This window comes from Amblyomma americanum, chromosome 3, assembly GCF_052857255.1.
Source record: "Amblyomma americanum isolate KBUSLIRL-KWMA chromosome 3, ASM5285725v1, whole genome shotgun sequence".
In the NCBI taxonomy this organism is placed as follows: Eukaryota; Metazoa; Arthropoda; class Arachnida; order Ixodida; family Ixodidae; genus Amblyomma; species Amblyomma americanum.
Window position 1 is genome coordinate 217,170,501 of NC_135499.1, and position 26,690 is coordinate 217,197,190.

The following is a 26,690-nucleotide window of genomic DNA, read 5'->3' on the forward strand; positions in this document are numbered from 1 at the left end:
TGCGGTGGCGCTGATGTCGGCAGCGACTTTCACATGGTAGGCAACCGCCTGCACGTGCCTACCGCAGCTACCGGCGGCTGCATCATGCCTTCGCACTGCAGAAGCAGCATGTATTGACCAGCTCCGTCACTCTTGGACCCGCGTAGTAGCATTAAAAGGAAAATTTAATTGGCCTCGATAGGTTTCTTGCAAATAAATACCGCATTAGGAAACTGCAGCTAACGGGGAATTGGCCGCGGTAGTAAAGCGCGAAGTCTGGGAGTCGATATCGATAGGCACTGCCACTCAATGTACTTAATAGCATGCAATTTACTGCGTTCATTCACCTGCACATCAGCATAGTACGCTTATAACTGTTAAAAGAAAAAAAGGACATATGTAGCTGCACACGTATTTATCACCTTGAGCCGGTCTGACCGGGGCGCCGGCAGGTTCACGACACCCAAGGAATGCGTTCTTTTGTTAACAGCACAGCATCTTTTAATGGCACGCTATATGGCATTTAATATTTACTTGAAACTGTTTCTTGATACTGCGACGAAATTATTTTATTCGAGTAGAAAGCAGTCTGGTCAGTTGTGTCACGCAATCTTGCGCGGTCGATCACGTTGGCGTGCTTACCTTGTGCGCTAAAAGCCACATGCGTTTTCATTGCATCATGCATGTGTCGTGTTTCATGAGGTAGTACATGATAGCGAAGCTTGCTTGGAAAGAATTAAGCAGCCTCAGGCATGCTACTAACAGACACGTAGCGATATTAAGAGGGGACGCGGCAATGAAAAGTGCTTTCGTTATTTATGCATGCGATATGCAACTAAATTTGGTGCAAATATGAAATTGCTACGCTTGTTACAGTAATGCCTTTTATTTCTAGCTATACCTGGTGCAGTTCTTAGGTAATTATAATTAACACCCTCGTCAAGTCATCCCAAGGTCTTAATAATTGAGTAGAAAGTGCGCAAATTCTTTTTATGCCAGCATGTTCACAAAGCCCTGTTCTGTGTGGTGACGCGATTAGTTCTTAGATGATCAGTACTTATGCATGCATAGCTACATGAAAACGTTTCTTGCAAAAATAACTAACATAGTATTGCATGTATTCGAAAAAAATTTCTAGAGATTTATTACACTCCTCAGTGCCTCGGGAATCGCGACAAATTGAATCATTCTATTTTCATACGTTATATTACGAAGGTGTGAGCGATGCCGATCAATCGCAGAAAATGTGAAAGGTCAGAAAACGAACCTTAAAATTCATTCCCTCGTTTATGGCCTCTTCGGCTTCTCTTTGGTCAAAGAAATGCGGCACTGAAATCAATGCAAACGTCAAAGAAATTACCTCACAATTTTCGACGACCACACATGTAAAAAGCGTAATTTATAAATTTCTACTGAATATGTGGCTATAATTTTTCTTCACGAAACAGAAGACTCCAGGGCTATTAAAAAAAGAAAATATTTGCAGAAATTAAGAATTTCCACCTAATTGACCAGTTTAACAAAGGGGGAGAGAAGTCAGTCTGGCTGGTGCGTGATTTTGCGACTAAAAACAGCGCTTAAGCGAGGCAGACGATCGGGGACATGATGCTGTCCCCACTATTCGCACTGCGCGACACATGTGTCAACAGACGATGAGCACAAGTCTGCTCCGCCAAAACAACGCCAGCGTTTCCCCTCACTATTGTCCCAAAGTAAAACCATTCTGGCTAGAGCAGAGTGTTAAAATTCATTATTTTATTCAATGCCTAGCGTAGAAATCAACGGCAGAAACGCTTTGTTTACTACTAACCATATATACAATACACAGTGACGAACTATTTCTCTGAATACGCCGCACGTGGCCAACGCGACCTCGTCTACTTTGAGAAATTGCTAAGTTGAAAGCATCAACAATTGCTGTGATTCGCAGAAACGGAAAACGCGCCTACAAGCCTTGAAAACTCGCGCTCAACACCTCTCCGTGACACCACTCCCTGGCCTTTTGCCTACCGTGAGCCCGCTAGCGGCTGCAGTGCCACCTCGTTTGTTTGCAAACGTGCAGGAGGCCCATAGAGACACACGCTATGGCGTCAGCGCCATCACCGCCTCGTCCACCATGTCGCACTGCCGCTGCGTCACCTATGCGAGCTGGAATGACCGAATCCAGTCAACAGCATAAAAAAAATGCTGATGCCGGTGATCGGTCCTCGTTCCTTTTCCTGACACGCGATACCATATACTTGGACGACACCGTAATATTCTCGAGCGAACAAACTGATCAATAAAACTAGTTTGATCGCAACATTTCCATGGATAAATATGCAGAAGCAAATCAAACTGCCCAGCAAACTATCGCAGTCACTCCACAGCCATCACAGCTCCACAGCCTAACTGCTCATAGTTTCGGTTCAGTTTCGATTTTGACGTGATAGGCAAAATAGCTTTCACGTAGAATGTACACACTACGCCAGACCAGTGGCCAGACAGAAGTGCCTAAATCAGTAACAGAAATAAAAAAAGCAACTAGAGTTCTGAAAACACAGCTGGAATTAAATACATTACGGTTATTTTGCTGACATTTCAAAGGCCCATTCCCCGCGGCCACGGCCGCGTGTAGCAAACATTACAACCCAATGCCACGGCTATGCAAATTTTTCTTTTTTGATCTCTTGGTATCTGGAGATGTCCCTGAATATGTGCATATGCAGTCATCACATACACTGACAGTTGATGCCAAAAACGTAGGTAATCCAAAGAAAGGAGAGTTTGAAAGATGGCTTTATTCTATGCACAGGGAACAAAGACTCTTCCTTAATTTACATATATACATTGATGCATGCACATAACCACTGGGAATTATGCTAGGCACTACACTATACAAGACATAAAACAACAAAACACGGTGCACATAACAAAGATAACACAGCTAGCGGCGTCTTCCGACACACTTTGGAGATTTGGTAAATGTTTACAAACCACAGCAACATAGAACCTGTGCTTAAATATCCAGAAGCCTGAATAAGAGTCAGGACAATGGAAGAGATATCACAACACATTTTCAGAGCCACTGCTTGTAGTTAGATGCTAAAAATCGGTCACAAAAAAAAAAATAAAAAAATCATTCACTTTTCTATAACAAACATCACTGGACAGCATACCCCAGATCTTTCAAGTGCAACTCTACACACTGTGGAAGAAAGCCATGCACATATTTAAATCTGAAAGACACTGTAACATTGCAGGGATAACAGATGGACCGGAGGAGTTTTGTTTTTATGTGTGCCTAACAAGCTCGTCAAGACAAGCAATCCTAGGCTCCTGTGCATTTGTAGGGGGAGATTCCAAGTGCTCTCAAGCACCCTGCGTGTCCTCTCACAGTGGAAATGTCTAAATGCACACAACAGCATTTGTCAGTGATGCTGCGTTGTTACTAAGCGTGAAATAATTGCCAGCGACCTTAGGATATCTCGCGCATGTCACTGTGGGGCAGAAATCAACTACGTGGCACTCAGCCAAATCAGCTCCACAGCAGTGCATAAGTCTGCTCTAAAAGCAGTTGGGCACCACTGCTGGGAAGCAGCAATCAAATAATATGACAACATATCAATGTTCACAACACTGCTGGCAGTATGGAGAAAATTACGTACACTTAGCTGTGCTTGCAAACAAAGCCTGCAACATTGTTATACTAAATGTCCATTGAAGCTAACCAAAAGGCCGTCTAGCATAAAAGGGGAGGAAATAACTACAAGCTGAACCCCCCTTGAAGCAACTTGTATCTACTACTCGCTAATATTACGTACAAAAGCTGGACGAAAAATGCATACCAAATTTAGCTGTGATTTAGGCACGCACAGCAATGGAAAAATATCTGACCTCTATGCACCATTTATTGATGAAGACTGATGCCTTTCTGCAGAGCGCAAACGTGTCAGCAATGATGGTATAATGGGTGTGGTTGTCACACGCATGTGCAACACTATGCGCCAGGCCTAGCAAGGCGGCAATCAGAAAATGAAACATAGCTTGGGATTAAAAGCAAGTTTCATGTGCTGTTTCAAAAGCTTGTGGGCTAAAATTAGACTCCTTTGATTTTCATGATTCAAGGCTGCATCAAATTGGAGCAGTGAACCCCATGATCCCAATAATTAAAAGCAGCACAAAATAACACTAACATCGCACTATGCCACATTATTCAGACAGTCCCTCTTCCTCGTGAAAAAGAGATTCGTGGACCCAGAAATGGCTGTCTTTGGCCTTCTTTTCAGCACGGTCCTTATATGTGCCCTCTCTGCTCCCTTTACGCCAGCCAGCCTTCTGACGCTTGAGGTACCAGTTGTCAGCTCCCAACGAAGCCTCAGTACGCAGCCGTTCCCGGTCCTTGGCTCTGGTACTGAACCAGTCCTCTTCCTCCAGCTCAACATCTAGCAGGTGCTTGTTCCTGGCTTCCGGATTCTCGGATTGCGCCTTCCCCTTGAGCTGGTTATTTTCTGCAGCCTTCTGGTTAACCACCTTGTCTTTGCCATTTCTCTTTGTACATTCCCCGTTTCCCAGGAAACAGTTGTTTCCCATTTCTTCACTGCCACTGCCAGTCTTCCCATTTCTACGGGCACCCTTGACCTCGTCCTTTCTTGGCATGCTCTCCGTGCCTGTGGGTGCTGAAGAACTTTCATATGCTTCTTCTTCAAGCGATGCCTCCCAGTCACTGCTAAGCATCTCGGCCACCTTGGAGAGCTTTGTGACCAACTTTTCAGCATGTTTGCCGGTTGCTTCCTGACCCTTGGAGATAAACTTGCGTCCAGCTTCAAACACCTTTTTTACCGATGATTCTAACAAACTCATTGTTTGCGAGATGGATTCAACAGGTTTTCCTGATCCGTGTAGGTAGCCATCCAAATCTGCTCGACGGCGATTCAACTCTCGTCGTACCTAGGAAAATATGAGAGAGAGAGAGAGAGAGAAAGGAACCTGCATTTAATGCCATGAAGATTGCTAACCGTGGGAGACAGAATGTTTTAATAAAGACAGCTCAACACCAACACCATGAGTATGCAGCGAGTGACAGCACGTTAACCAAAGAATGATTACGGCTGCAGCCACTCAAAAACTGTTGGCAAGGTCAACAAGATACGCTCGCAACCAAGTTACCAGCACACATAAGGAAGAAAAAAATTGTATTATACAGATAAAATAAAAAAATCTTGCAGAACAACTACAATACTTAGTAATGCATTACTACAGCGCAGCTGTAGTGAGCAATTTCTGCAAGTAAATGATGAAGCTATTTTGCACTGATAGCTGTATGGGTGTCGTTCTGCAAGATCATGTCGTCACTGTTATTGGTGTTGTCCATGCAAGTTGCACCCCTCAATGAGACTGGGCACGTCAAGTAATGTGTCCTGACTAGACATCCAGTCACAGTGATGTGATGTGTTATGCTAATGTCGATGACGCCGTGAAAGCCACGAGCAAGCTACTAACAGCTTCGCTGTAAAATTTCACGGGTAGAAACTCGCAATGCCCTAAACAGATACCTCAGCTTACTGCAAATACAGTCGAGCCTCCTTATAATGAAATGACGGTTTATACTGAAATAATGGATGTAACTAAGGAATGACATTTACCCTTAGAATCACCGAGTCCATTCAACTTCGTTATAACGAGGTTCAACTGTATTTCTACAACAACTATTTCATGCCAAGTAAGTTTCATGCCACAGAGACAAATATGCGCACCTTTATCCACTGATACTACAAAAGGACCTGACAACACAAGCTACAAGAGGATATAGAAGAAAATATTGCATGGTGTCATTAGACTTCCTTGCAGAGTACTTGCCAGTTTGGCACCATGTGTTTTTAATAATAAAAAAATTCTAAGAAATAAAAATGCCACCTCAAGCCCAAGCTTCAATATAGTTGCACATTTGACAACATCATGGTAATGTGCTTTTTTACTTTATGCAAACAGCAACATAGCACTTCAATAAATTGGTGACAAGTCCTTGTGAATGAAAGATGCAGTCTACAGACATATAGAACCCTGGTGTTAAGTGCCCGGGTGCTGGGTTTTTCTGGCTGCTATGCATTGGTGAGCCAGTTCCGCTTTAGATCCCATAGGAATCCCCGCAGCACTAACTCAGCTGTTGCATCACGATTATGGCAGCATTCCCGCATGGTGCATTAAAAATTTTCTCATGCAATGAGTTTTTTACACCCCATGCCGGAAATCTGACAGCCTTCATTTAGAGCACGCAAAACAGTGACAGGGCATGGATGGCCAGCCGACCAAAGCGAGAGTCTACATTCGGTCGGCGCCACCATGCACATTTACGGATGGCAAAAATTTTGTTACAGCTGTTGGTGCGGTTAAATTGCCACTGCAACACAAGTGCAGACAACCAAAGATGTAAAAATAGAAATATGCCGCGGCCAACACCACGCCAGTAGCGCTGTAGGAGATGCGGTTGTGCAGGTTGGCTTAGACCAGGGGCAGACTTAAACGGGGGTGCCACCCCCCAACCCAAAGAAATTTTTCACTGGTAAACTATGCTGAACCCCATTTTTCTTGACGAACGAAGTACAAGAAATGCATGGTTCAAGTGGGACCCCCCCCCCCCCACAAACCTGAGTAACCTATACATCTGCCCCTGGCTCCAAGGCTTTTGTTTCTGTCATCTGCTCTTTGTTGTCACCTGGAGCTTGCAATAAGTAGTGTAGTATGTAGATCCTTAGGATTAAAGCGGCCACAGCGAGAAAAGCACATGAGTGCCTCAGCTTTTCCCTCTCCGCATGCACTCCCTCTTGGCTGCTGCCTCCCTTCTACAGACAACATCCAGTGGCAGGGCATTTCAAACACTAAATGCACATGAAACAATTGCAAAGCCTATAGAGCCTTAAAAACTCCAGAGAAGCATGTCTCGTTCCCAATTTAAGAAAGAATAAAGCAGCTAGCAACAATGCACAATTTTTTTCACATGCTGTACTCAGCTGCTGTGTACTGGGTACACTTTTCTCCCAAGGTCCCGTAAAAATATAACAGCAAGGTTAAACTGTTTCACATTACTTCAGAATTAGTCTCTAAATTAATTCGATAGCTAGCCGGCTATCTTAAGGCATGCTTAAAATCAAGAGGCAGCCTACATTCACACGTAATTATAAATCGCTAGCTGTGCCAATTCAAATGCTCAACAATTTTCAGAAAACAGGCTGCACTCAGACAAGTCCCTTATTTTCTCTACCAGTTCTCCTTCCTCTGCAGTCTTCTCAAGGAAGAAGTGCCTGCTGCAGAGCAGGATGACAATTCATTTTTTTTTAACAAACTTGATCACTGGCAGTTTAAACTCAGTGGTGTAAAAGCTCTGTTTGCTGCTTCTTGCAATCAATTTCACTTTGGAAGTCTGCTCAATACCAAGCCTGTTTGTGCCCCGTACATGTGCAGTGCGCCTTTCACATTTTAAATACGAGTAATAAGCTGAACTTAACCTTGTACTCACGGTATTGGATAGCAAGATGTCCGTTTCCTCTTTTGCAGTACTACATACCCCTCATACAGTTATTAAGGGGAGACACGGGACTTAAAATGACAAAAAAAAAATGCAAAAATTTTGATTTTGCAAAAATGGCATATTCGGTGTCAACACACGCTAAAGTTACTGCCTAAAAAGTTTCAAGGTCTAAATTCGACCTCCAGCTACTAGACTACCTACATTTCGCGCCTACGAGGACCAGAAATGGCGACAGTGAAGCGAAATGCAGCAGGACTTCGAGCCCGCGTTTTTATGGTGCAATTTCAATTAATCTTACACTGTTGAATTCAGAAAGGGCTAAACTGTGGAGCTATGCTGTTTTTGTTTGGCTGAGTCAAACATTTCAAATTTTGTGAACCATAATGTCACCCAACTATATTTCATAATTGTAGTGCTTGGACAAGACAAAAATTTAACATTTTTATACGACGATGTACTTCAACAGCACAATTAGTATAGCTCCAGATGGCAGGTCTTTGGCTACAGCCCCATTTCAATCAAAACCAGGAAATGTAGAAAGTGTCTTAACGACCTGTAAGAATTTAACCAATTAGGCTTCAGTTATTTTCCTATATGGGAGCTAATTGAGATATACTGAAACTAATTATATTTTTGAAAGCAGGAAGAAATACATGTGCACACCTAATTTCATTATGATATCTTTAACAATAAAAATGTTGATTTCAAGACCCACGTCTCCCGTTAAGATGCCCAACAGTTGAAACGAAAGAAATTCCAAGGACTGCCATAATACATTACCTGGGGTGTGCTTTAATAACTTTTATTTTCTAAATACCATCACTGAAGTGGAACAGTACTCAGAATTATACAGGATACCCAACTCATAAGCTATGCCATACATCCATCCTTCTTTGTGGATTTGAGCCAGTTGGCTCAACAAAGCTGTCTTCAATTCTACAGCAAACAGACTCAAAGCAATTCAAAATGTGAGAAGGGCAGGAGAACAAAATTTGTGCATGACTTTGCAAGGCACCAAGACAAAGCAGACAAAATACACAAATACAGCCAAAGAAGACCAGTCTTAGCACACTCTTTTGTTGAGGATTCCAGTTTTGTGCACAGCTCACGCTCTGAAATTTTTACACCCTCTAGAGACACCTTATTCTTGTGCTATTGAAAGAGCAAGCAATGAGAATTTTTCTACAAGGCCTCACCTTCTCACCAAGGTTTTGGACCATGGGTTTGACATCGCTGGCCACACTGGAACCCTTCTTGGCTAGTGCAACCAGGGAATCCAAGGTGCGGTCCAGGCCTGTCTGCATATCGTCAAACAGTGTCTGGCCCAGTGTAAGCAATTTCCGCCACACTGTCCTGCTGCTGGCACTCCCCTGGCTTCTTTTAAGCTCGTCATACAACCTGCGCCACTGCTTGGAGTCTGCATGCTGCTTCTTCAGCACATCCAGCAGCTCGGAGAGCTCGTCCCTGGCCACGGGCTGTTGGTCAGCTTCACCAGCCTTTTCAGCTGCTGTACGCTCACTCTGACTGTCGCCCTTTGACTTTTCTGAAGCAGCATCATCTGGAAATGACAAGTGACTAATGGCCAAGGAGCAAGAGTAAATGGCAGCGCAACCGTTGCACTCTGGCATGATGCAATAGTGTCATAGAAAGCACAGAGACACTCGCACGCTTGCAATATACTCGAAATTTTCATGTAAACACATCAACAAAAAAATTTCTGCTGAAAAAACCATGACCCCCCCCGTTAAGCATATACAGGCACTTTAGAGTGCATGTGTCGTGCTTCTTGCTGTGTATCTCTAAGATTGAACAAAGGACAGGACACCTGTACACCAACAAGTGGCACCACTGAGTCTGCCTCATGACCACCTCTTTTTACAAAGCCAGCTGTATCAGGAAGATTCTCCAGAGGTGATGGCATTGGTATAACAAATAAATAAATAAATAAATAAATAAATAAATATTTATTATTAATAATTAATAAATAGATTAATTAATTGGTAGCAAGTGCACTGGCAAACCAAATCTCATTACAGTGTTTCAGCGCAACAGCACTGTGAGGTACAGTGGTTGCTATAAATCACACACATGCACAAAGATGCAATATCCACTAGCAGCGACACAATTCTGTGATATCGAAGGTCTGTCACGAGTGGTGAGCACAATGTGAAGGTTATGTAGCGATCAACGTCGCTTCTTTGAACACTGAGAGCAAATAGAATGAAATTTTTTTACAAACTGTTACCTTCATTTTCTGATCCTCGCCAAATCCCCTATGCTCATGTTCCAGGATGATGGCATGTGCCACACACTATTTTCATCAATACCACAGCTGCCCTCCCCTTACACATACGTCAAGCAGTGAAAGCAGCCAACTCACTGCACTCAGCAATGTCTGTCCTACAGTTGATGCTTGACCCTGGCCACCAAAAGATGATGTACAACAAGCACATCACACCTAACCTCATCGCTTGCTTTACCAGTGGTCAAGTCTGCATTATATAAACAAGGCACTGTGCTCCTAGCATTCACCTATCAATGCCAAAAATAAAGTGACACCACTCTTATAAAGAAAACTAGCTGTAAACCAGGGACTGCCATTCATGCACATTCTATGAATGCTTCCGTAGTCAACTACAGGTGACAGCAAAGGGTATTGTTAAAGTGTAAGGGTGTTGTTAGCGGACGAAGACTCGAAGTGATCTGCGTACCGCTAACCGCCGTGTATACAATCACCGGCCAACGTGCTATTGTCATTCATCGCTCGCCACGAGCAACCGACCGAAACCAACAGGCCATCAAAGAAGGGCAGGAAAGTTTAACTGGTACATTAACTTCAATAACGAAAATAAAAAGCACTTGGTACACAATTGTGTACGCATCGAACTTGTGTACACATGTTCATTACACAAATTTCATTCATTTTTGTCAAATCTTTCTGACGACCCACAGCCCCCCCAAACAATTGAATATCATATAGCACATCTTCATACGCATGTGACACCTCCTTTCAATAGCACCATTTCAAAGCAAAAGGACACACAAGAGCTGATTGCACCACATATGGCAGTACCAGACATAGCTCACCACTGCCACACATTACATTCTAGTCACTTTTTTTTCTGCTTCAGCAGGATTACATGACACTTACCACTGACAGGGAGTGGAGGCCCATAGCGAAGTCGGGCAACGACGGCCTTCAAGTCTTCATTCTCAATGATGAGCCGATTAACCTAAGAGCAGAACATGCACATTATCAGCATAAAGTGATGGACACAACATAAATTTTTTTCTAAACATATGCACAAACAAATGTTGCTGTCTTGTCACCACTGCAGTCTACCACACTCATGTAACAGAAAAAAAAAACCATAACAAAAGAAACAATAAAAAATGATACATTACTGCAAAAATGCAGTGAACTAAAATGCCACGGTGAACATCAGGTGGTTTAAAATACTCACACATGCATCACACATGCAAGAAGGTGGAAACGTGCACCTCACTGCTCAGGAGCAATGATCAAAAATATGTGTAGAACACACTAAATACTCGTGGAGGTTCATAGAAAAGACCTCTAAAAAGTTATACGAGGCATGCTTCACTGCTCTAAATACACCTACAATCACTATGACAGAAGTTAATGGGCATGATAGGTTCACGCATGATTACATTGGCCACACAGTTACACATGGATACACCAAGCCTCCGTATGTGCACAAAGTTGCGGTACAGCCCACTCTGCCATCTACAGGAGTGCCGGAGTGAAAGTTGCCTCATGAACAGAGCATAAACAAGAGCAGCAAGGCAACTGTGACAGCACACCTTCAGCTCCTCTGCATGGACAACACCCTAGAGGCCCACATACCGTGTCTCGGAGCAGGGAAATGCGGCTGGTAGTGACAGGCACCTGCTCCTCCATGGACCGCTTCAGCATCTCATTCTCACTCAGCAGCTGCTGCACCTGGTGCTCAAGGGAACGCAAGGCTGCCTCCCTCTGCGACTCATGCCCCAGCCGTGACTGCAGTTCCTGGTTCTCTTCCGCCAGGGACTGGACCTGCATCACAGAGATTAGCTCAAAGTTAAGGCATGACCATCGAGATGGAGGGCAAGGCATTCATCAATGCTCTTGACATGGCTAACTGGTAGAGACACAAACAGCCTTGGAGCTGCAGCAGAGGGGTTACAGTACAGGGTGCATACAAAACATGAGCACACGAATAAATACTATGAACACAGGCTCATCACACATGCAAGAAGGCGGAAACGTGCACCTCACTGCTCAGGAGCAATGATCAAAAATATGTGTAGAACACACTAAATCCATTTGGTACCTACGTCAAAACCAGAATACCACATTTGGAGTTATAAAATGCGACCACAAATGAAACTGCAGGGGAGAGTTTGACTCACGAAAATGAAGCGCACGTGCACACACCCTCACACACTCTCTCTCTCTATGATTAATAACAAAATTACAAATTCGTTCAAGAAAACTGCAGCCAAAAAGTCAAAGGCTCAGTAAAAAAAAAAAAAAACAAATATGGCATGCAAGAAAAACGAAACAGACATGCTGATATTATTTGAGAGGCAACAGAAAGCGGCCCAGCTGAAGCGGCAAAGCTTCATAAATTCAATGTTACAAAGAGAAATAAAACAAAATCATGCAACACTTGATGACACTACTTTATCACTGCACACTTTAATCATGTAATACAATCGCGGCTGTAACACCCATGGCATTTGAGGCATGAAGAATCAGCACAGAAATAAAAAATGAATCCAAACCTTTTCTTCAAGCTGTTGCTGGACAAGGACCTCATCAGCTTCTTCCTCAAGTCGAGCCTTCAGCTGCTCATTTTCCAGCTCCAGTTTACGAGCCTGCTCCCGCGATAGACGTTCACTGTGCTTTACCTGATTAAACGTCTTCATCAGCTGCAAAAAAGGCAACACAACCGATCAACCAACATGTCCAGATGTCTGCACAACACAAATCAACAAACCACTGCAACCACGCCTCATAACAATTGCCAATTAATGTTCCGAACTTGAAGGAGACAAGAAAACAATATGAGCAACCAACCGGTTCGAAAAACAAATCCTGATAACAATATGGTGTCACAGACATGATTTTGTCTGAATAATCAAGATGTTTGAATTCACAGCATCCGGAAAATTGTTTGACGGCTGTACTAGCTCAAACTATATCTATAGACGAAATGTCTCCCGTATAACTTCTGCACATCATCACTACTGAAGTGTATGTGACAGCAATCAGGTATTGCATGTTGATAATGTCCTGAAGCAAATTTGTTTCAGACCAATTTCAGCCACCTGTGGTTTTTAACACGCAATGGTTTTGAACAGCACGCAGCCTCATCATTAACATTTGCAAGTTTTTAGCATTAAAAAAATAAGAACAATACTACAAAAAACACAACACACAACGCCCAAACATCGAACTTCTTGTTATCAATACAAGGAACATTTAAAATAAGACATGCAATCTGAAGTAAACATTTAAAATGTTAGTTTTTAACCTTAAATCACCTGTGATGCAGGTTAACTACAGCCAACATTCTGCTGACTTCACTCACATGGAACAATGCTGTTTAGTATATTACTCAAGCCTGGTCAAGCTACATGGCACATCTATTAGTATTCATGCAGATTTGCCTTACTTTGAAAAATGTCTTCACTCAATGGAATAGTAAAACCTCACTGATACGCTTTTTAAGAAATGCGGGGAAAAGAAGGACGTTCTATTCAAGGAAACTTATGATCAAAACCACCTGATTTTGAAAAATGTAACTGTTGAACAAGGTACAAAGCATTTATTAACGACTTAGTTTCATATAAAAATGTAGATTAGCATGCCTTGGCAAAAGGTCTGAACAGCTCAGTGCGAAAAAAACTTCGCAACTCATCTGGTCCACCAACGGCAATTGCGAAGGTAACCGGGATTTCTCCCTCGTTTTCAGACGCTTTGCTTCCTTGCACCAATGTGCTGTCGACAAGCCGATTCAGCGGCTGAGTGTCGCAGCATTTTCGCTTATAATGCATCCCCTAGCTCCGGCCCTCTCGTATTTAACCGCAATGTTGCAGATGTCAGATCTTTCACCCCTTTGCCTTTGAGCACAACGGAGAAGCTGTTGCATCTCTCCTCTGCATGTTGCATCCTCGCGGGAAGCGGCCGCGCATATGTTAGTTTTTTTTAATGCTTCGCCCTTTTGCACCCAGGCACTGCAGAGAAGCCACCACAGCAGGTGACTGCCACTGCATTTCGGCTTTGTCGCATGCCACCAAGCTCAGCCTACTCGTTTGCATGCGCATGATCAACTGGTCACTGCGTACTGAACGACATAAGTTTGCCAAAATTTTTAAAGTAGCGGCCAGAAAATCATGTAATAACCAGAAGAAAACTAGCGTAACTCCATGGGGAATTTTTATTGCCTTCAATTTTGAGCATATGAACTTGGAAATCATATGAGCCAGGAACATATCAATGAGGTTTTATTGTGCTTAGCAGGTACATGTGCAAGGTTAATGCCCTTCCTCTCACTTCACTATTCCTCCTAGAAAATGGTAAACTATGACAAAAAATATTGCAACATCATGAACTTTTTATTATATACTGCTAGGGTAACAAACACTGTGTCATAAAGCACTTCGATGTGTACATAATCTTATGCAATTCTATAGTGGGTTCAGGTCTATTATTTTCCTGTTCACATTAACGCCTCAAATGCGAGACACACAGTATGTGTCATACCAAAAAGGAATATGAGAAATGGTCAAACCGGCACTTAATGTGGAGAAAAGGAGATTTCACCGCAAAGCAGGAGCTTTGTAGAGAGGAGCTTCTACGTAAGACACATACTTAAATGTACAGGACGCACATGAAAGGATGAGGATGCTGTGAGGAATGTCTGCAATCAATGCAAGAAAAGCATTCCAACCTGCAGGTGCTGCATCTGGTTGAGGATAAGGTCTAGTTTCAGCTTGTGGACATCGTAGGGTGAATCAGCAGAGCAGTCTGTAGATGAGTCCACACGAGGGTCTAGCATGACGGCATTGCGTTGCGAGTACTCGAGAAGCTCCTTGAGTCCTTTGTTCTCAGAAAAAAGCTGCTCAAATTTCTTTTTCCAATATTCACCATCTTGGTAGCACACCTGGAACCAGGCAAAAACATTGTCTGAGCTGCACAAAACCACCAGGTGGGGAAAGGGAGGGGTCAAAGGTGGCCAATATCAAATCCTTGCTTCTAATGAACTACCGTTTGCATGTCAACTTTAAACTGCCGCAGCTTGAAAGATCTGTTTTAAATAACTGAGTTGATCTCAACACACGTAAGCTAGCTACACTTCTAATGTGCAAAAGCCCGTTGAAATCACATGCAAATGTTTTCTTCATGGCTCACAGCATCCGTAAAAAAATAAGATAAGGTGCACACAACAAGCACAACACTCCTGAACCTTTTACTGCAGACTGCTAGCTTTGAAAGTTTCACTTGGCTTTGCAAAAATCAAAGACAGCGCTAACCACATAGGTTAAACAATAACAAGGCCAAAGCTGATCTGGTCTCACTCACCTGGGGATTGAAGAAAGGTGCATCTTTTGGTGTCTCCTTGCTTTGCTGCTGCATGCAGTTCATGAGCTCATCTTGGAGTGCCTTGAGCTGTTGCACCTGGCCTTGAGACATTTCTCGCTGCTGAAGGGACTGGTCAGACCCACCTGGGTGCCAAACATGCCCATGCCAAACTTTATCTTTCTTGAAACGCATTTGCAAGGCACACAAAGGGAAAACAAAGCGCATGGAACACAGAGTTGCAGTAAGAATGCAAAACTTCTGCATTTCCCTATACCATGCCTGCCTCACAGTAACACGCATCATTTCCTTAAAAAAAAAAAAAACAGAAACCAGCATGGCCTGAGAAATATGAGCGTTTTACTTTGGGCACATGGTTATCACAACAGCATTTTTTTCTCATGCACTAGCAGCTACTCCTAGCAATATGCTGCTCTGTTCCACACTCCACACAGGTATTTCAACCAAGCCAGATAAAATGGCTCATTGTTCCGAGATGTATGTTCCTAATGCAATGAAGAAAAGGTAGCACAACTAACAGGCATAGCAGAGTCACTTTCCACTGAACAGCATAGAACAGCTGACATTGGTTTGGTTTCCTTCTCACTTAACGGTTCGTGCGTCACTAACAATAACTAAATGTATCTGCAAGCAAGCAGTGTTTCCACTGTACATAGCAAGCAAATCTGGGGATTTTTTATAATATTCTGAATAGATGATGACCACAGTGCATTTCTTAAACCTCTTTCCAAGGCTGCAATACTGTTTTGAAAATAACGAATGAAACAATTCTAAAGCAGCAGAATTGCAGGAAATAAAAACAAACTAGACTGCATGGTAAAAGCAACGATTCGCATGACACACAGACGGTGGCACAAATGTTATCAATGACGCTTTCGTGCAAGCATTGCATGAGTGAACTACTGAGTATAAGTATAATAACGCTATTCATGAAATGTCTGAAATGATCAAAGCCAAGCTCAACTTACTGTATATTCTCGTGTAAGGACCACATTATATTTTCCGCGGTTTTAATGGGGTGTGCACCTTATATAAGAGCGGCACTTTCCCACAATATATTTTAGACTACAGCGCAGCTACAATTAAGCATCCCCCTTTTATGTTGTGACATGCATTTTTATGATGAATTAGCACAGGCCTGGTGAGTACTTCAAATACAAAATGCATTGACAGTACAGATGATATGCGAGGAGCACTTCCTTCCTCTGCAGCCTGCAGTAAAACAGGTTGCTAGACAAATTTACTGGCAAGCGTCACGTGATTCTAAGTTAAGATCCTCTGAAGATCGGGTGCTCAACCGACAGCTGGGAAACGGTTTGGAGCTGCGCTCCATGCGTGCGACCTGTGTCCGTCAGTGTGAGCTGGCCTTCGCCTGACCTGCTCTCCCACATGCTTCACTGTCGAAGACCTCGCAGAAATCAATTATATATGTTCATTTTAATGTGATGTTATTGTGTGATGGTAAATCAGCAAAAGTTAGACCCTTTCTGATAAACTGCAACTAACTTCAAAGTAGTTTCACTATGGATTCGATGTGGAGCGCACTAGGCCTAGCAACGCCAGCGAATGCCACACTACTGCGGCACATATTCCACCGGCGCCCGAGCCTAGTCGACGGCGGTAATACGCCGCTAGCATGGGTGCACCCCATTCTCACTTTAGCGCAAAATAACGTTTTGTCGTTTCTGGTGCGAACGCTGAGCACATAAGACGAGTTAGCAGCGCTGAAGCACCATGTGTACGCAGTTCCGGATGAAATCTGGCATAAGGAATGATGTATTCGTGGTTGTACAGTGTCGCAGGCAGTTATTGTCTATTAGCGGAACATACTACGCTGGTGAAATTATACGCACATGAAAAATTTTTTTTTGACTGATATCTTTTTTATTCCGAATTACTGGCTGCGAAGTCGGAGGTGCAGCCCTACACGAAGGTGGCTCTCACATGAGTGTATGCAGTATCTTGTTCAGCAAGTGCAGAGAGATTATCGAGCAGTGAGTAACATTCGTGATGTCATAAACATAGGGTTGCCCACAGAAATTACCACAATTGAGGTCACAAAATGAGAATCTTCAAAATTCATATTTTGCTGGACCAGGAAACTGGACACTAGCGAAATTAGACCTTAGAGATAAGAGAACTGAGTAGAACCCAGAATAGAAGCCCCATTACAAAGCATAAGCCTCCAAGAACCCTACCAGAGCTGGCCTCTAAGGGAATGTTTACCACTACCATTTGTGTCTTGGTTTGCATTACATTTGGGCTATATCTCGGCTACAAGCAGTTTATAAAAATATAGTCTGAAATTGGCAGGGTATGTGGAAAAATTCACAACAATACTAAAGCAGTTGCAGGGACAATAAGCTGCATATCCCGCAGCCTTTACACTTATATCAGCCAGTGGAAATTGTAATTATCACTCCCATTGTCAAGCCACTGTTAGTGAGCCACCTCCCTGGAATGTGAGCTTAAAGACATGCATGGCTGAACAGAACATCTCTGCCTCCTTTTAAGTGCAATCCACATTTTGCAGATTGCCACCACCCCCCTCCCATGCAGAAAAAAATGGCTGGTAGTTTAGAATTGCTAAGGACACCACTACCTCAAAGCGAATGATGTGTCCACCAAACCAGGGAGCCAGTCATGTGCCATTCCTTTCCTCAAAATCAACATGCCTTCTAAGAGTCTAAGCCATCAGCTGGTTTTGAGAAAAGGAAAGGCACATAAGTGCCTCAATTTGTAGGTGGACCCTACTGCCTAATCATGGCATGATCAGGTGTCCACTGACCCAGTTAGCCAGTTACACTTGCCACTCAGAGGCTTCACACAGACAAACCACTGCAGCTAGAAAGCACCCTTTCGCACTAAGAAAAAACTTGCCACTGCGGTGGTTTTTTTGCTGCTTTCTGCAGCAGCTCTTACTCAAAAAGACGGCATATGCCTCAAGCACACAACTTGTGTCAGTCCCTTTTCGCCCAAGCCCACCATGGCCATGAGTGACAATGCACAATGGGTTTGGTAATCACGGCCTTGACTGCTAAGTCTAGCATTCTATTAAGCTGCATGGCAACGCTAGTAGATAATTCCCACTATAAACCGATGACATATTGTTACACAAGAAAAAAAAACGTTACCCTTTGTCACACCTTCAGGATTTTACTTCTACCACTGCTCGTGTAGAACAGCAGCAAATTACTCATGTTGAGTATGGGCGAGATCAACAGTACATAAACACATATGCAAAGAACCTGGCATTTTAGAATAGGCTCCTACAGAAAAGTTCAAACTATTTGTCTGATGGCTTAATTGTGGCGTATGTAAAGGTCCTGACCGTCTTAAAGAAGAAAGCTACCTGCCTCTTCAGAATGAACTGAGCATTAAGATAATTCAACTTATTCCAGTGAAAGGTTCTAGGAATGACTATGGCTCAGTGTTTATGGCACTCGGCTGCTGACCCGAAAGACGCAGGTTCGATCCCCGCCACGGCGGCTGCATTTCGAAGGAGGTGAAATTCTAGAGGCCTGTGTACTGTGCGATGTCAGTGCACGTTAAAGAAACCCATGTGGTCGAAATTTCCAGAGCCGTTCACTACGACGTCCCACAAAGGCTGAGTCGCTTTGAGACGTTAAACCGTATAAACCAAACCAAAAAAATGTCAACTTAACTGATGTAACATGAACATGCTTTTTTTTTTTTTTCAATGCCATCCCTTGTAATATATTACCTACTTACCAAGGTAGTGGCCCACTCCAAATCCAACAGCAGCAACAGCCACCAAAGCAGCCAGTGCAGTCAGAGCCCAGTTCAGACGAGTGTTCGGCACGTGCTTGTAACGACGTACTCCAGATCGCATTTCCAGGCCTGACGGCAAAGATGCATCAGAGGCCACCGACGTCGCATCCATGCAGTCAAAGGCAGATGGCACCTCTATGTTCGAATATGAGCTCACAGTGCCTCCTGCATGCGAGTAAAACCACAGCAGCCTCAGAAAGGACACCACCAAGAGGGCCACAAGGCAATAACTGGGCTAAAAAAAACAATACCTGCATGCAACATTTCTCTTTTAAAATAAATGTTTGGATGCAAAAAAATGGGATCATGACTAAGTGCCACAGTGATGATGACAAAGTGGCCACATATAGCTTGGTTCCAGTTACAAAGTTGCATGTGCTTAGTGGTTGAGAACGAGAAATGCTATATAACGTATGCTATTCTTGAATGTAGCCATATGAAGCTATATGTTTATATACCCCATCTGTTTTCAAAGCCCACAGTCCAATACAGTAAAAGGGACCAGAGAAAATGTTCAATTTATCCAAAAGTTCGGATTATCTAATGACTCCAAAAAAACTGTCAAGGACTGCTTGCATCGTGGTAATTTTATTTGGTGAAAGACTGGGCAATGGGCACCTGATTTCCAGATGAGAACAGCACAGCAATGACTGTTTCTCACGCTTTCACTAATGCTTTAATGCAAGCATACTGTCGGGAGCATCCAACCGGAACGGCTCCAGAATCACAAGGGCCTCCTGCATCCTTCATGCAGCGTTTGAAGAGGCTTCACCACACAAATAGCAAATGGCACGTGACGAGCATGCAGTTTTTGCATACTGGTGGAAGAACGGAACCATACGAACGCAAGCAAAGGAAATGGCACTAAAGTAAAAAAAAAATGACGAAAAAAAAAAAACAATCTGAATCCACCCTTATAAGTATGCAGCAGTGAAGTCAAGTGAAAGTTTCTGATTAACAAAAAAAAAAAACGAAGGATCATGCACCCGAATAGCAGGGAAACATTTGCATCACAACAGTTTTAGGCACATCCATCACACAAAGAAGAAAACAAAAACCTAAACTTAAAAAATCAAGCAAAGAATGCCAACGACGCTTGAAGTCATCACTTGTGTCATGAGTTTGAATCAAACTAGTGGGAAAAAAATATTCATATTCCATTTGAAACTTCTTGGCAATGGAAGCGTCTTTTGTTGTCAAACGTCAACAGAGTCATGAAAGGCCAGATATGAGATTTTGCCAAGAATAAACACCTGATAAACTTGTCCCCAACGTCCCCCCCCCACCCCCCCACCCCAAAACAAACAAGAAAAAAAATTTAAGTATTGCATCACAGTGTAAATCCAAAATTCATACTCTCAAAAATTATCAAGCCAGATGCGAAATAGTACCAGAGATCTCGCTGAAGCCCATGAGTGATGCAGAGGTGGTGCCTATGGCAGAGGAGTTCAGAGATTCCAGGCTATGGTCGGTATCTTCGTCAATGACATCGATGTCGCTATCTCGGCTCCCAGCACTGGCTTCGCCTTCTACGTCTCCTCCGACGGTTTTGCTCTCGTGCCCCTCCTTGGGCCCGTCATCCATGGCTTTCTCTCGACTGACATTGCTGGCACTACAATCGACAAAGAGGTCTCTGGTGGACATCTTGTCACTCTCTTGCATATTTATCACACAATGCTACATACGACAACAAACCACAGCCGTGTTTCACAACACTTGTACCACTATCTGCTGCAAACTCTGCAGACTCAACACAGAAAGCTGCCTGTAAATATAATGGAAGCTGGTTTGATCAAAGGCTCAATAAAAACCATGAAGCCAGCAACAATTTACTGCCTTAATTTGATGTACATAACAAGCAAATCGCATACAATGTGACAACTTTCTTAGGATTGCCCTCCTGGTAAATAGCTATCAGCTTCTGTACACTACAACATGGTACAGCACACTACACTTAGCCCAAAGCATTGGCGAATGCAGTGCCTCCATGCAGATCTTACCAATGATGCACAGAGCGCTGCCCTAGCCTTGTCTGCCAGCGTTTCTCAGTAAGCTGCAGCCATGCAGTGCCCCCCTTGGTTTCTTGTCCACGGTTTTCAAGAAATTTCAAAAAGTAACCGCAATTTCAGTCCTAATAATAAATAGAAGCAATGCACTTGTGCGGTTGTAACAGCAAAAATGCAAGTTGCAAACTCATTTCTTGGCTGTTTACCAAGAATACTGCATCGCTGTGCGCTTGCATTATGGCTTGCTTGCTTCCTTTCACATGTACAAAATGCATTCTGCAGCACACAGATTCAGAGAGAGCAAATCCGACAAAATATTTTCATTTTGTTTGGCTAAGTAATCAGAGCTCAATTCACCTAAAGTATGATTCCCCGGCTGGACACAGCGGGGAAAACCACGTAAAACAGCAGCATTCCATTTGCAACTGTATTTTTTTGTCTCATGTTCACGCAACTTGCATGCAAGTTGCATGCAACACGGTTTTGCGTTCGACAGAAAACCTCGTGCACAATGCATTCAAAACCTAGCAGACCTAATATTTAATGACATATTTTAAAAGTGAAGCAGGGGAAAAAAGGGACGCACCAGAGCCCTCTACATTTTGTACAGCAAGTGCCTCACGTAAGTGCCTGTACAGCAAGTGCCTCACACAAGCTATCACATAAGAAGGCAACAGCCCTTCTATTCCCTGAAGATACACCACTGAGATCAATTTTCAAAAATTTTCTGAATAGTAATACTATATCATGAAGATCTCAAATGTTTTAGACTGCTCTACACCAAAATTTAAGACTGTCAAGCAGGCCTGCTGCCCATTGAAATTTGGCTTGCAATGACAGAATTTTTTCTCCTTCCCCTACATTTCTTGGCGTTCCCTCTTGCACACCTATTTCATAGGAAAGTTTTCTTACTTTTCACTCAAAGGTATGTCTTCAACCCGGTTTCTTTCCACACTTCTTGCTGCATCTGTGACATCCTGCAATTGTACAACACATGTAGCCTTTAACAAGGTAACCATGTGGGCTAGTTGATGTATTTCAGACATAACTTCACCAGCGAAAGCACGAGACACCAGGAGAAGAACACAGGACAACGCTGGACTAACAACTGAAGTTTAATCGAAAAACGGCCAACTTAGGACACCAGAAGACGCATGCGTATCAGACACACAAAAAACTAAAAAAACAAATACACATGGTGCGTGTGTCCACTCCTGGTTGAAAACAACAAAAGGCACATACTTAGCATGTCAAACTTGCACACGCCTTTTGTTGTTTGCCAGTTATGGTGCGTGTGTCCACTCCTGGTTGAATCGCCACTTATGTATTTGTTTTTTTAGTTTTTTGTGTGTCTGATACGCATGCGTCTTCTGGTGTTCTAAGTTGGCCGTTTCTCGATTAAACTTCAGTTGTCAGTCCAGCGTTGTCCTGTGTTCTTCTTCTCCTGGTGTCTCGTGCTTCCGCTGGTGAAGTTATGTCTGGCATGTAGCCTCTGAGAGAGAACATTGTACATAAAATGCTCGCACTAGAAAGCATTTCTTTAACTTTCTTTATTGAAAAAAAAAGAAAAAGAAAATTGGGCCGATGTGGTTTTTCCACTGAAAATCTCTTGCCTCCTTTGCCCTTCAGTCCACCTTTTTTAAATCCACCCATGTTTAGTGACATATTGTTTACGGCTTTCGAGATCAAAGATACAGAGGGCATAAAAAATTCTCAAGACACTGTTCTAATGTTTTGCGGATTTGTGCATGAAATAACTTGTGTATTAATTTTGCCCACCCGCAAAATGATGTAATGTATTTAACAGAAGTGTAACTACTTGCTAAGGGCATCAATGCTGCCCAGGTTGTGCCCAATCAGTGTAGAAAGACATGTCAGATTTGTTATTTTTCAGTATCTGCTTCATTGTTTTTTTCACATAGATGCTATGCGTTATAAAGAAGGAGCACCTGAAGTTTAAATAATGAAATTTCTAATGTCATGAAATTAAGTATCAGTCAACTCCAACACCACCAGCCACTGGAATGCCATAACCTGGCTTCAAAAAGTGAATATAATGGCTATAACTTGACCTCTTAGCTCAGGCTAATAGAAATGTTGTCACATTTTAACTAGAGTTTTTCCACAGCTGTAATGCTACTTCAGATACATTCTTGAAAGGAACATTCATTAACAAAAATTTTCGAACTGACAAAATACTACTGAAATCTGGCTGCCGTACTAAGGAAGAAAATGCTCACATATAACAAGATTAACGAAATAAGAGTATAAAATAAAGAACACATGAAAATACAAAAGCCCAACTAGCTACACTATTTTAGTTAGAACATTAGGTTTGGCACTGCTGTTCACTCTCTAGAGTACTCTGTCAAAGCAGCAACATGACATGAGCCGGGACAGTGCACATTATGCTGGCACGGCTCTGTTCACTCAGCAGTCACATGGGACAGCACTTCAGGGAAAGCTGGCATTCTATTCGACGCAGCACTTGGGGGCAGGGATCAGTATCAGTCCTACAATGACACACAAGGGCATCAGTGGAGAAGAGAACAATGGCTGGAAGCAGGCCAGAACTGAACACACCCACAGCGAATGATAAGATAGTGGTACAACTTTCCTGCCCGTGCACTCAGCAAATGCTTCCCTGAGTGACAGCTGATGAACACGTGCAACTGACAGCAATGCACATGCTTGCAAGGTACTGGCAGCAAAGGGAACGATACTGAGCAGGCAGCCTTTTAGAATGGCACACTCTGTCATCAAGCACAAATTTTTAAGGCGATTTCAGACTGGAACAGTTTATTTTCAATGTTCTTAGTGCCTGATGAGAAGTGGGACACTACTATAACCTATGACGCAATATAGACCCTTCATTGGGCGTATGCACGCACCCCTAGAACCACGGCCTTCAATTCAGGTAAAATGCTACCTTTTTCTAAAGGCCACTTATGTGTTTGGCACACTAACGGTCAAGGCAAACATGGCGCGATACGCTCCAAAGATGAAGCATTGAGCGATAAGTGCTTCAGTCGTGCGGCCAGCTGGCCCTGAAGCGGTTCAATGCAGTCCACAATAACGTCGAGTACTTGACCTTTTCCACGAGCACAGAAGCTACTGGTCCACTCGTTTCGCTTGCTCCAGGAATTTGTGATTATCACCATCAGTCGTCGACGTCTATGTATACAGTACACACCGCCCGTTACCGGACCTCCGTTACGAAAGCAGCGCACAGAACTTACCATCATTTCGTCCTCAGATGGCATAAAAGTCCAATCTCCGGGTAGGTCAGGATCGCTTTGGCCGGAGACATCCATCGTCATACAACGCCAGCTTCTCTAGTGGTGACGACAGTCGAAAAGTCTGTCAGCTCAAGCCATAGAATTTTGTCGCTGCAGATGCCTTTTGCCTTCAGCTGGAACGAAGTGAGCGATCGAAAGAAAGGTGCAGTTTAAAATACTCGCCGTTGCCAAAAGCTCCGGTCAACAACAACGATCAAAGACCTCCAGCATGCTTTCGACACAAGACAACCCGCTGGCCAAACACAAACAACGCATGCTCTGCAAGACTACGCAGCGCGCGCTCTCGCACCAGACGAAAGGACACGTATCATAAGAAAACGCGTTCTCGAACTGCCCTATATACACTTGACTTAGCTCGAGTCCTGTTCCGATCGCGTTTATGTCCCACCGAGGAAAAGCAGTGATGCGGGTCACGAAGTTTACGCTTGCAAACCGCCAGTTGCAGCGCGGCGAACGCGTTCAACGGACCATGCGGAGAGATCGCAACAAGCCAGCTGGCTTGTGACAGAGGAGCGATGTTACCAATGTAAACAGTTCATTTCAGCGCTGGTGCTAACAGGGTTGCACAAGCTCAGCCGGCAGCTCGGCTGGATCGCTTACAATAATGTTTCAATCGCAGACACCGCATGACAGACTAGGTGCCATTACAAAAGACAGTAATCTTACCAAAACGCACTCCAGCTTATCCCGTCATTGGCAGTACCAGCTGCACCGCGCGGACCGCACAGGTAGACGTCCGCCTAGGAACACAGCATCCATGAAGTCTGTAGCTAGGTGCAGCCATAGTGAACCTACACAGAAGCTACATCTTGTTGCGTCTACCAGCTAATCCGTTACCACCAGGGCGAAGCGATGCGACGGTGCCAGCGGTGCTAAGCCCTTACCCAAAGTTACGCAACGCAAGTGCATTACTAAACGTAAGGTAACTATCTCAAATATTTGTTGATACGCGATGGAGGCGAAATTCTAGAGGCCCATGTACTGTGCGATGTCAGTGCGCGTTAAAGAACCCCAGGTGGTCGAAATTTCCGGAGCCCTTCACTACGGCGTCCTTCATAGCCTGAGTCGCTTTGGGACGTTAAACCACCATAAAAAAATTGTTGATACGGACAATTACTACGATCTATTTTACTATCATGACGTTATCACAGTGCTGTTACCTTTAGTAACATCTTATCACTGGCGATTAAAGCGCTGCCGCTGTACAGCGGCGAGAAAAGCTTAAAAAAGCCTGCACCTGCACTACGTGCAAAAGGACTCTGAGCAGCGCGTCACGAATAATGACGCACTTGGCGGACTTTTCAAGTTTTGTCGAAGTGTACACTCCTTGCTTTAGCATCCTGTGGGACTGCAAAATAGAGCCACCTCCGGGTGATCTAGTTACAGCTCCTTCTCTCGAGCGGTGGGAGACCGTGCTGGCTAGCTCTGACCCCAGAACGCAAGTTTTGGCGGTGGAGTGGGCTGACAAAGTCGTCGAGGGCTATGTACTCTCGACCACTTAACGCGACCTCTTGCCAAGCTCTTCCCGGCGAATAAAATGTTTTACAATCAATTGCTTTAGCTGCATTTACCTTCAACGGCATTTTATCCACATTCTTGGCAAAATTTTGTCCTGCGAATTAACCACCACTTGCCCCTCAGTCCTCGGCCGATCCACGTGTGGATATGTGCCATTGGACGTATAGACAACTGCATTAATAATAATAATAATAATAATAATAATAATAATAATAATAATAATAATAATAATAATAACAATAAGTTTTTGGGAAAGGAAATGGCGCGGTATCTGTCTCATATATCGTTGGACACCCGAACCGCGCCGTAAGGGAAGGGATAGAGGAGGGAGTGAAAGAAGAAAGGAAGAAAGAGGTGCCGTAGTGGACGGCTCCGGAATAATTTCTACCACCTGGGGATCTTTAACGTGCACTGACATCGCATAGCACACGGGCGCCTTAGCGTTTTGCTTCCATAAAAACGCAGCCGCCGCGGTCGGGTTCGAACCCGGGAACTCCAGATCAGTAGCCGAGCGCCCTAACCATCGAGCCACCGCGGCGGACAACTGCATTGCCATGAAGGTATTGGTAGTATGGGGGGACTCTGTGAAATCGTCGGCCGACATCAAACAGCGAAGCCCCGGGGAGCGGTAGCCCTACCTACAGCATTCTCCAGACCTTTGTAAGCGTTGTTTTGCATGCGCGCACGTGTTCTGTACTTACCAGCAAACCTGGGTGCAACTTTTGCTGCGGTTGTGCCAACGCCTTGCAACTTGAAAGAGCTCTAGCTCTAGGCGTGCGATGGTGGCGATTATTTTTTTCTCGTATTTTCTCATTAACATAATTTCGCGAAATAGCTTCCAGGTGAAGTCGCTGCGACAGTGCACAGAGCAGCCGAACAGCCCATTTTGATCCCATTGAATCAATATGTATCGCAGTGCGTAAAGTCTGTTGCCATCGAAGGGGAATCTCTAAGGATTCGAGCACAGGTGCAGATGAAAA

At 43.7% G+C, this 26,690-nt stretch overlaps 1 protein-coding gene across 1 annotated transcript; it reads right to left on the minus strand.

Annotated features, from left to right (window-relative positions):
• Positions 1-2,739: 2,739 nt before the first annotated feature.
• LOC144126059 (uncharacterized) lies at positions 2,740-25,453 on the minus strand. Its single transcript, XM_077659965.1, has 12 exons — positions 24,859-25,453; positions 24,133-24,305; positions 21,806-21,870; positions 20,279-20,499; positions 18,828-19,052; positions 15,078-15,220; positions 14,446-14,658; positions 12,275-12,421; positions 11,355-11,543; positions 10,638-10,719; positions 8,683-9,044; positions 2,740-4,908 (listed from the first exon to the last, which is right to left on the minus strand). Exons 2-12 carry the CDS (start codon positions 24,211-24,213, stop codon positions 4,171-4,173), a joined length of 2,466 nt encoding a protein of 821 aa, XP_077516091.1. The 5' UTR covers positions 24,214-24,305; positions 24,859-25,453; the 3' UTR covers positions 2,740-4,170.
• Positions 25,454-26,690: the final 1,237 nt, after the last annotated feature.